At 37.9% G+C, this 12,089-nt stretch overlaps 1 protein-coding gene across 1 annotated transcript; it reads right to left on the bottom strand.

The window, feature by feature from the left end:
* Window positions 1-21: 21 nt before the first annotated feature.
* On the bottom strand, window positions 22-12,089 carry LOC117230553. Its single transcript, XM_033488134.1, has 11 exons — window positions 11,844-12,089; window positions 10,397-10,536; window positions 8,721-8,891; window positions 8,303-8,510; window positions 8,086-8,210; window positions 7,578-7,711; window positions 7,242-7,507; window positions 7,004-7,148; window positions 3,251-6,712; window positions 989-3,157; window positions 22-548 (listed from the first exon to the last, which is right to left on the bottom strand). Exons 1-11 carry the CDS (start codon window positions 12,023-12,025, stop codon window positions 93-95), a joined length of 7,458 nt encoding a protein of 2,485 aa, XP_033344025.1. The 5' UTR covers window positions 12,026-12,089; the 3' UTR covers window positions 22-92.

The raw sequence follows: 12,089 nt of genomic DNA, 5'->3' as shown, positions 1-12,089 counted from the left end.
TTAAAAAATTAAGTTACAAAAATAGCGTGGATAGAAAATCAGGATATATATCTTATAAATTACGTAGCGTTTAATAATGAAAAAATATATTATTACGGATTATGGATATCTCGAAGAATATTAGTGATACCATTAAGTAATATAAAAAACTTCTTCACGTTCACTATCGCATTGTGAAAAATACTCTGATCAGGGTCAACTGACATTGTAGAATTGCCTCGTGGTTCGTCTTTCAGAGTCTTGTTATACTTCTCATCCAGATTCAAAATTAACTGTTCCACCGATCCAGTAAAATTCTCTGCTTTATTTAACCCATTGACCACAACGTTCCCTAACTTTGGTATGCTTTTCTGTAGAAGCGACGACAATCCATCATCGTCTTTTTTATTTCTTTTTATATTTTTCCTCCTGTTAATATTCCCTTTCGCCGTAAATTTTTCAAGTGGTATCTTCTGAATCAGCGATTTTTCGACGTCATCGATTTGACCGGATATCGGGTTCTTTGGGTTGTAGGATCCGTCTAGATGTTGCAATACAAATGGTTGTACCTTGAAAGAAAACCATTTGAATTTTATGCAAATTTTAATACAGAAGATAAAACAAAATCGCTATTATTCGTTTTTCAATCTTTAACAGTATAGCTTGAGGGAGATTCGGGCGAATCAATGAATATAATAGTATCATGAATATTATCATATAGGTAGGTAATTATAAAGCTGAGAATAAACGTGAAAATTCATACTTCTATGAACATAATTAAAGAAATAGAATTTAGGCAGAGATTCGCTTTGTTCGCTAAATATTATTACGACTATTTTATTACTTTCGATGCTTTATATATTTTTATTTTTTTGTATTCGTATTCTTACGGATTTTTTCTCTTATTCTATGGATTTTTGCACTTTTAAATTTAGAGATAGTTAGTTTGAAAATCGTTTATTCCGAGTTCTTTGTCATTTTATTACAAAGACAAAGGGTGAAGCCTTACCTTATCCGCTTTATTATTCTTGCCGATCTTCTCTTGATCTATCGTTTCTCTCCGCGGTCTGCTGGACCTTTTTACCCACGGCAGCACCATTAATACTTCACGTTTATTAGAAAGTGATTCCTCTTTTAAATCCACCTCCTTGTTACTTTTCTTATTCCTTTCATTTTTCTTTTCATTGCCAAGTTCTTGCACGTTGGATACATTTCCATCCTTGTACGAAGCATCGACTGAACGTTTTTTGTTTTTTCTTAATTCTGATCCTTTCTCTATGAAGTCTGACTCATTTTGGTAGTCTTCAAATAGCTTTCTATACGGATCGACAGAGTTTTTCTTAGTAAAGGAATTATATGACCTCGATGGCAAAGTACTTGTAATTTTCAGATTTTTAGGAAAATATCGATATTTTTTAAATTCATCGTTATTGCTTCTTTTCGTTAAATAAATCTGTTTCTTTATATTTGCTACCGCTTTACCGTAGAATTTTTTATCAGGGACTACGTTGAAACGTTCTTTCGCTTTTTCAATTCTCAGTTTAGATGGATTTTCACCAGAGATCTTTCCTGGACTCTGTTTTACATGTAAATAGTTATCCAATTCAGTCTTCTGGCTTGCTTTCGATATTTTACGCATTAAAATCGAAGGCACAGACTTCAAATATTCTTCTTTTGATCTAGTATTCGCATTTCTCCGTATTCGTATGTGCGTTGCTTCTTCTTCTGAATCTCCTTCAGAAATATTAGCGTTTGTGGCATTTTCTTCAGGAATCAGCGTTTCAGAAACATCCTCTCTTTCAGTTTGTATTTCTTCCTCCGAGATATCTTCATAGTTTTCCCCCTGTCTTCTGCTGTTTTGTGTATCATCATCCAAAGACACGTTTTCCTTAGAATTCTTTCTACCTACAGAAATATTTTCGAACTCCTCATTTTCTTTACCTTCGTCCAAATTTTCTTCCGACAGTTTTTCCTTCGAAACATCTCCGTAGTTTCCCCTCTGTCTCCTGCTGCCTTGTGTATCATCATCCAAAGATATACTTTGATTAGAGTTCTCTCTACTTTCAGAAACTTTTTCGAACTCTTCGTCTACTTTATCCTCATCGACATTTTCTTCCGATAGTTTTTCTCCCGAAACATCTCGATAGTTTCCCCTCTGTCTCCTGCTGCCTTGTGTATTATCATCCAAAGACACACTTTCCTTAGAATTCTCTCTACTTTCAGGAATGTTGTCGAACTTCTCATCTTCTTCCACATTTTCTGCCGAAACATCCCGATAGTTTTCCCTCTGTCTCCTGCTGCCTTGTGTATTATCATCCAAAGACACACTCTCCTTAGAATTCTCCCTACTTTCAGGAATGTTGTGGAATTTCTCATCTTCTTTCACATTTTCTTCCGAAACATCTCGATAGTTTTCCCTCTGTCTCCTGCTACCTTGTGTATCATCATCCAAAGACACACTTTCCTTAGAATTCTCCCTACTTTCAGAAATTTTTTCGGACTCTTCATCCTTTTCTACACTTTCTTCCGATAGTTTTTCTTGCGAAACATCTCGATAGTTTTTCCTCCGTCTCTTGGCGCCTTGCGTATTATCATCCATAGACACGCTTTCCTTAGAATTCTCCTTGCTTTCAAAAATTATCTCGAGCTGCTCATCTTCCTCTGATTGTCTTCTTCCGGTTTCTTTTTTCGATTTTGAAATCGAATTGGTGAAATGTTCGCCTTTATCGTCCGCTACACTGCGTCCTGTTAATTTCTTAAAAAGTTTGTCAGTAGTCTCCGAGTCGAGGTTTTCGATCAAAATTTGTAAAAGTTTTTCAGCGCTCTTCGACGGCTCTTGAGAATTTTCACTTGGCATTCTTCCTTCGCGTTTGTCAGTTGTTTGACGAATTCTGTAAGGCTCGGAGCTCGAGATAGGATCCCAACTGACTTCGTACTTATTTTTCGGAGCGATCTTTACCCGTGAATTGATTCTCGACATCGATGGACTGTACAACTGCAACGAAGGATGCCCTCCTTTGTACTCGGAGGGATCGATTATGTATATTTCTTTGCCCCCGGGGAATTCATCTGATTCTTCCTTAGTATATTGAGCGGCTTTAAGACTTTCCCGGTGAGGTTTCTGTATCAGTCGATTGTGCCTGTACTTGCTATTGTAGAAGGGACGCGACGACAGTGCCTGTTGAGCAAGTTAATTAAATGAAAACAATGTGTACAATTAATTAAATAAAGAAGGATCCTGATGAAAGACAATAAGAAACAAATGAATTACCCGCATATTCCTCTTTCCTTCATTTTCCGGATCTTCCTCGTAATAAAATATTCGTGGTCTTTGTACGTCTTCCACCAGAGCAAAATAAACCTTATCATTCCCCTTATTTTCATCAGATCTTCCTCCTCTTGATATTTTACTCTGATATAAATTAGTCAATTGTATGATCTTCTCTTTTAATTTATCAGGATTAGGATGTTCTATGATCGTAGTGTCGCGAAAGTTTTTTCGATTATCGGGAGTAAAAACTCTTTGTCTGACATTTTTCGCTCTGATAATCTCAGTTACTGGTACTTCTATCGTTTCCACCTCGTCGCTCGTACTGGCTTCTCTTTTCAAATCGTGTTTCATTGGTGGGTACATTAATATATACGCTAATCTCTCGCGATCGATCATATCTGCAAAATCTTCGCTGGTTCTGACCGTCTCCCAAACCTCTCTCCTTCTCAGACTTCTCTTCTGCTCGCTCTTTTCCTTTTCTACCATATCGTCGTCACCTTTTTCGTATTTCTTTAACGTCATTTGTACTTTGTCACTTAATTTCTTTCGTAATTGTTTAAGCCGTTCCGTTCGATTTCTTCGTTGCTCCTCATACTTAGACGGTCTCAACCTTGGGACAGATATAGTGCCCGACTCTTTCAATTTACGAAACAGATCCCTTATCGCCTTCAGTGTTCTTATTCTCTTCCATAGTTTAGATTCTTGAGGCTTAGAAACATTTAATTTCGTTTGCTTCTTACTTTGTTTAGGTAAGCGAGGTCGGTTTGCGAGTCTCACTTTTTCATGGGGAACTTGCTCCAGTTTAACCTCTCGTTTCGAGCTTGCTCCGACAGCGTTGCCGTTATCGTAATTGTTTTCAGATTCTTCCTCGATAGTTTCCTCTGATAAAGTGGCCGTCTTGACTGTCGTGCTTAAACTCTCTACCTTCCGAGTCTCAGCTTCTTCAGCCTCCTCAGTTTCTCCCTTTTCCTTTGCAAACTCTTCAACGACGAAGGGCGTAGAATATCCTTGATCGGGCGTAGAATATCTTTGATCAACCGCAGTATACCTTGTAGTAGAAGTCGATGTGTTCTCTTCATTCTTTTTATCGGATTGTCCATGAAAAAACACTTTCTCGTCGTGTTTCAATGTTTCCAAAGATCCGGTTGAGCTCGTCTGTTCTTTCGAGTCTAAAATTGTCGATTGATCAGTAGGTAGGATTTGAGAATAAAATTTAAGATCTGATCTGCTCTGCAGAGAGGGAATATTTGACTCAAACTTCGGCCCAATATTTTCCTCTTTCTCAATTTCCGATGACGCCTCTTCTCTATCTTGTGCGATTTTCTTGCTCGCAGATTCATTTGACGATTTTGCATTTTCTATAGGCGAGTCTTTGAATTCTGAAAATTCTTCTTTGTCCGAATCATCGCGTAGGATCGACGAAGCTGTATTTGCATTGAAATGCTCTGTGCTAGCTTCAATTTGTAACGGTGTCTTTGTATCTCGACCAATCTTCGGCTTTGAAGGTTCGGCTTGCGATTTTATTTTCTCTAAAAGCTCCTCTCTGATTTCTGAGAACACCTCTACGTCTGCATCCTCGCGTACACCTGATTTAACTATGTCTTTTCTAAAACCCACGCTCGCCTCCATTGGGATTTGTTCTATTTCAGATTCCATTGACTCGATAGCTTCTCTCTTCGATCGACCTTTCGAGTGTCTGATGACTCTGCAGTTGCAATTTTTCGAGTTCGCGTCGTCTTCGTTAATCATTTCTTGATCGAGTACAGCGTGCAAATCTTTGCTCTCCCTTTTAAGTTTTTTATTTCTAGGATGATCAGCCTCGATCGGGAAATCGAATCCTTTCAGAATAGACCTTAAGTAGTAATCAGAAGAAGCTTTTTCATTTGCGTAATTCTTCCTTTTATTGGATGGCTGTCTAGTCAAAGTATATCGAAGAACGGTTGCGTCTGGTACGATTAAAGGGCCATATGTAGGTCTATGGTTTTTAGGAAAATCAGTACATTCATAGTAATCATCCGTTCCTTTTAATCTACTTTTATCGCCTTGTACTCTCTGAACTCTGTTTGATTGGCTTCCTACGACTCTAAACTCCTTCTCATTACCAGCTCTGTTATTTTTTCCAGACCCATAGGTTTTCATAATAAATGCATCAGGATCGGTCAAAGGGCCATATACGAGTCTATGGTTCCTTGGAAAATTATTTGATTCGTAATAGTCATCCTGAGCTTCGCGATCTTCGTTTGATTCAATTCCTATTATTCTAGATTCGTCCTCATTGTCAAACTCATTATTTTTCAAAGGTTCGTAGATTTGCTCTTCCGACAGTTCGGTAGAGTCTTCCAAAGCTACTTCCATTGGATCATTCCAGGGCCTTGAGTCTTCGATGAAATCTATGGGATCGTAAAAAGGATAATCATCAGTGTCATCAAGTTCAGTCCATAGATGATCGTTCAGGTAATCCATCTTCGAAGGTTTCTTTCGAGAATTTCCTTCGATCTTTCGATTTCTTTGTTCATCGTTCCTCGAGCAATCCTTATTCAAAGGAGACTTTCCAGCGAAGACGTAATCATAGTCTCTGTTTAGAGAGGAATCTTCAAAAAATACATCGTCGTTTGAAAAATCTTCCACCGGATTAAAAATCTTGCGTAAAGTGCTTTCTCCACTGTCGTCGCTTTCAAATTGAACGAGACTCGGTCGCGTTTTTTTTTTAATATTCTTCAACCATCCAATCTTTGAATCACATTTACGTTCTTCGACGTCGTCGTCTCTGGGTCCTTTTCGCAAAAGACTGTCCACAGATTCCCCAATCTCGACGAGTAGATCCCTCTTAGTCCTTTTAGATCCTTGATCCATCTTGTTCTCTCGAGGATCGATCGACTCGTCCAAGTTAGTGCGAGTCAAACGATCGTACAATGTATTTAGAGATTCTTTTACGCTGCGAGATGATTTTACTCGGTTTTCGTTACTTCCGGTTTTACTCTTCATGCTTCTTAGAGTATCCTGTACCTTCAACATTAGAGAAATCGCGTCTGTGATGAGATCGCTTATCGGTTTTTTCAGTCCAATCTTCGTATCGCTCGAATCCAGCAGGTTTTTGAAACGCAAAAGACGTTCCTTGAATTCTTGCAATCCATCTTGTACGCTTTCTTCAGGTTGCTTCGAGATTTCGCTAGTTTCCTCGTTAGATAATCCTCTGACATTCAGTAGCGATCTACTCTCGTAATCGTCCAATTTCTTTTTCACGAATCTCCTCAGTCTTTTGAGTTCCCTTTTTATATTCGATTTATATATTGCGATGTTACTTTTCTGTCTCTGTTTTTCGTTTTTTATGGTTGCTTGATCTTTCACAGATTTGGTCACGCGTATTCTTACATCCTTCGCTTTTCCCAGGTTTTCTAGAATTTCTCTTTCTACAAGAGTTTCCTTCTTTTGTGTTACGTCGCTCTCCATGCAAGATTTTACCTGCAAGAATCAGACAATTCATTTGACTGGAATATACAGCGGCTCGCTATAACAGTTTTTACAATTTCTCTGTGATATAACACAATTGTTTTAAATTCGAAACTAATCTGCAAACGTACGTAGAAATTTATAACATTGTCTTAGAAATTACTTTCGTATTGTAAATTTAAAACGTTCTGACGTTATAACGCGTGTGATGTATTTATACAAAATTTTCACAAACGTTCAAATACTTTTACGAGACACTCTATACATAAATAAAACGATAGAGAAATGTGCTTTATTATTTACCTGTAGATTAGGAACAACCCAAAAACCAATATCGCCCGACTGCAGGCGAAGATCCACACCTTTTGTATCGTTCAATACATTTGGATATATCTCAGGAACGGTGTCGTTGGTTAAAGTCAGCAATTTATTGTTTAAGAAAATAGTTCTAAACAGCGACAGAACGTACGTATACGGCAAAGTAAAATATTTCATATTTTTATATCATAATAAAATTTTTCATATCGATCGCAGTACTCACTCGGCAAACATTCTGTTAGCAGCATCGAAACCCGGCGAAAGAACGTATTCGTGAACAGTGGTAATTTTGGCTGCTTGGAAATTAATCGTGGCATCTTCAGGACTTAAATTCACACCAAAGATCACGATAGATCCTTTCTCGTATTTATTCGAGGCTTTCGCGCATTGGCAATACAGGTAGACGTGATTCTCGTTGCTGGTTTGAATCTTTGCATCGAATACTTCTCGTCCAACGAGAGTCTTGTGAAGCAACGACACCCAGTAATTCTGTGTATAGATCGACGTGTTCATCATCGATTTCTGACGAGAGGATTCGTTCATGTTTTGAGAAACTTACTGGCGTCGGTCGTGTCAGGTTTATCGGTTGCCTCATGAACACCTTTACATTTATCTTTGCCGCGTTTCCTAGTCTTCTTGTCAGAACGAGCGCTCCGATGAATAAATTTTTGCATTCTTCTGGATTGGACTCGGCTTTCAACGAAATAATAACAATTAACGATTGTATGTTATCGACGATGTATTTTTAAGCGTTGTTAAAAATCGATATTCTGGAAAATAAATTAACCGCTTCTATGGAAACCTCTGTCACGAGGTCCGCAACTCTATGATTTAATTAGATATAAGTCTCCTATCGTATAATTGCAGATACATTGGAAAGATTATGTGACGCGATGTGTAACTTGTTTGAAAACTTTCATTCATTTGAGAATGAAAGATGTCAGGGTATTCCTTTGCTCTGCTGGCGAAAGGCAAATACGGAGAAGCGTTCATTTTGTTATGAACCTTTCGATTAATACGTCCACAAGAAATTTCTGACACGCAACTATCTATCGGAAATTTCTTACCAATCCATAATGGTTTATTCTGTATGAAACGACCTATAACTCTGAACATCTCTTCTTTATCCTGCTCTAAATTATCCTGATGTATGAAAGCTCCTCCATTCCCCAAAGTGATGCTGGCAAACACGCTGCAATCAATTTAAAATAGTATCGATTTAATATTTCCACGTGAAACGATGCGCAGGAAATTTTATTAAGTCTGTAACGATAAGAAATTTACGGATGCCAGGTGATCGCCGAAAGTGCAGGCGCGGCGACGCTGAAGTAATCTCGAAGATATTTTCGTTGTTTATCGGTGTTATAAGCCACGACATCGGGGCCAGTAACGATACTGTTCGAATATCTAGGAAATTCGTTGAGTACTTTTCGCAAAGCCATCGTCTGCCTTCCTAAATCATCGGCTGATAGATCGCATCTAATTTGGCATTCTGGAAAATCGAGCTTAAAGTAGATCTCCTCCTTTCCATGGTTGAACGAACGAGTCTGTCAAAAGTCAAACTGATCAACTCCATCGTTCGTAAATTTCTCAAATTTGTTACGCAAGCGATTCGTTTAATTTTTAACGAAGAAACTTCTGGAATTGACGAATGTAACTTCTGATTCTGGCTCGAACGTTTCGACTGGCTGAATTAATTTACCATATCCTAGTTGCCAGCTGGCGTTAAAATGCATATGGTCGCTAAAAGAAATTATTTCTTCCGGATCTTCGGATTCCTTCGATTCCTTTTGTCGAATGTTTGGCGAAATGCAGTCGATCACATCCAATCCTGCCTTTCCTGCCCATTGATGGGCTGCAACCCAATCTGACTCTACGATCACGAAACGTCATTGATAGAACAGAATACCGTGATGGTTTTACGTAGAATATGATATAGTATGTCACAGCGAACGGCTCTACGAGGAACGAACACTATAACAAACAGTCCTTAGGAATAAAATCAGAATGTTATAGGAAATGAGATCGCATCGTGTTTCTTATCGTTTACAAGATTGATTTCTAGTTCAGTACGATTAATTACTTATTCGTTACAAGTTCAGTTCCTATAATTATTTCTAAGAGCAAAAGTATTGTTTAAAATTACTTTACAATGGTAGTCACTAGAGCTAGCAAAATATACTGAAAAATTAAATAAATTAATTCTATATATTATATCTTTACACTTGTATTTTTCATTTTGCGTAGACTTGGAACAAATTATCTCGAAACAATTTAATACACGATATTTAATATAAAACGAAGTGATACTTACATTACACGGTACAATTAATTGGTCCTGGTATAAGCCGCTGTATCAATAGACAACCTAACTAAAGAAGGTTCAAAGTTTCTTAGAATTCCACGCTTTTCCAATTACAACTTCTCTTTCGATCGACCTATTCATTTGCGCCATCGAATGTACGCTAGGTATGATAAATAGGCTACACAAAGGTTGAAATTTGGTTCAGGTGGAAGACACGGAGTTTGGTACCGCGTCGGATCGGATTACGTCGTAGAGTCACGCAGCGAATGTTAAATTACTAAGCTCGTTAGGTGGCTAACGTTTGCACCTTGGTACAGGCGTGTAAGGTTTGCACGTAATCAGCGAGAGTGGCTGAGGTAACGCGAGGTAACCGCGAACGAAACAGGTGTCTACAGTTCGAGATGGTATGTTGATGGTATGCATGTGTGTCTAACTATGGTACGTAAACCTTCTCGTTTCTCTTCGCAAAACACGTCGCGTCTGTATCGTGTATGGACGTGCACTGGTGCACGAAGCATTGTTTAGGTTAATTCAGGCAGTTTCTGCAACTGGCTGACCACGGTGTTGTATCGGCGGCGAAATTGGCCGAGGAAGATGTGTGGCAGGCGTTTCGTTGTTAATGTAACTTTGAAGTGAACGGATGCATATGGATCCTTTGTAGGCCGCCGTCCGTTACATTACTGCCTAAATTAACCATGATAATGGTCCGTATATCGGCTGTATCGTAGTCAAGTTAGCAGAATGTATATGGAAGGAGAATCTACTAACTGGCGAACTGAGTGGATTATGTACATTTCCGTCCGTAAGTCAGCCAACTATTGTATTTTGACTCGATTTTATAATATAGGATATAAATATTTCCTTTGCTAACCGAGTATCTTTCGAATTGTCAGAAAAATGTTTCTTTGATATCTTAATTATTAAAATAATAGAAATAGAGCTTTCTCTGATGTTTGTGTAAAGAAGGCTTGAAATTGGTGTTACCGAAAATAGATACATTTACGGTTTAATTAGTTAGTATATGGTTTATTTAAATAAGCTGAAAGGATTAAAGAGATGACAATTGAGCTCACCAGATAGTATTGTTTTTCTGTTATCCTCTTTGTCCTGAGAATTCTTATCGCCAAAGTAGGGAAGAGAATATGGTCCAGCGAATCGTAAATATGCAGGACCTAAGGCTTTAGCCATGTTTATGCTTCTCTCGAAATCCGTGCTGAAATTGCAACGACCACGATTCGCATGTTAAAGATACGATAATGTTAGGCAATCTGGTCCTAGATATACACACTACGTACTTGAGAATACGAACGCTTGCTTCTCTTTGACAGAATTTAATCTAGTTGTAAAATTAGAAATATATATTTATATATTTATTAAACCTGTCTTTTAAATGATACATACTGAACATTACGTTATTTTATTGATAAATTAATTACACTGTGACGAAAGGTTGAAACTTGGAAGAATCGTGTATTTAATTTGAGTACTGTATCGACAAGGTTTTAAATGAATAATTTAAGTTTTGCATCACATGTATCAGTTAGTTCTGTACAAAGAGATAGCAATTATTCCTTTTGATCGTTACTTTAGCCCATTAAACCGTATATTCCATTAACATTCGTATATTGTTGATATAAATCAGGCAAAGTGTCCACGCGAGGATCACAGAGAAAAAAGCACGATACGCGAAAGGAATATTTTGATATAAAATAGCTAGAAATGGAGAGAGCCAGTTTCCATCGAAGAAAGGTGCAACCAAAGACATAATTCTTAAAACAAACGATATTTGAATATTTTTCAATATTTTCATATTATGACAAGGAATATTTTTTAAATTATCAAGAGAGTAGAAAAATACACGTCCACCTCCAAGATCAAATGGAAAGACAATTTCGGTAATACGAGATTAGTTTGATTGAATGCATCGAACGTTAAAGCGTCTGTCCAGTAAGAAGTGAAAAATGTGATTCATCAGCCTCTTCCCCTGTAGTCCTCGGACGTACTTGTGAATAACTCGGCACGCATAAGCGTGTCTTCTCTCAATCATACAAGATTTTATCGGAGATTTTATAAGATTTTCACGTAGTTTCCGCGCTACTTCGATTTCTTCGAGGATCGATAACACCAGTACTGGCAAGAGACGGCGGTGGTTGAAATTTAAATTAAAACACGTACACGCTTCATTTCGTCGAAGCTAGATTGGATTTGCGTTTCGTTCAAAGGTTATACGTGTACAGTTATTCCGAAAGTTTTTTCTACGAGCTATCGGTGCCTGGCATTCTATTGATTGGTTTTAAATTGATCTCGAATTGTTTCGCGGTCGTTTCTTTTCTTTTTTCTTCGCGAGATTGCGTCGTTATCGCGCGCGAAATATTCATCATTAAGTTTGAATTTATATTCGACGCCGCTTTCAAAATCTTCTAAATTCAGTCACGAAGCAGGATAACCGCATTTATCATGGAACAAGGTTAGCTACCGTAAAAAGCCGATATGAGAGCGTTATAAATTCAACGTACGTACCTTAGCGCATTCCCGGCTAATAGGGTTACTGGATCAATGGTAAGACTGAGGAACTTCTCATCGGTTACAGCGATGGGTTCTTTCAAGTTGACGTTCAACGTTATCTCCTCGGTTAGAGAACCGATCACGAGATCATACAGAACGAATAAGAAGAAGAAGAAGCTCTGCTTGAAATATTTCATTTTGTCGATCGATTTAATTGCCACTCGAATCAATTCAGGAAACTTTCCATTTCGTACTTGAAAA

The sequence above is a fragment of the Bombus vosnesenskii genome, unplaced genomic scaffold (assembly GCF_011952255.1).
Source record: "Bombus vosnesenskii isolate JDL3184/JDL3185 unplaced genomic scaffold, Bvos_JDL3184-5_v1.1 scf7180000013267, whole genome shotgun sequence".
Lineage (NCBI taxonomy): Eukaryota > Metazoa > Arthropoda > Insecta > Hymenoptera > Apidae > Bombus > Bombus vosnesenskii.
Note: the sequence above shows the minus strand (reverse complement) of the source record. Positions and strands in the feature narration are given on the sequence as shown.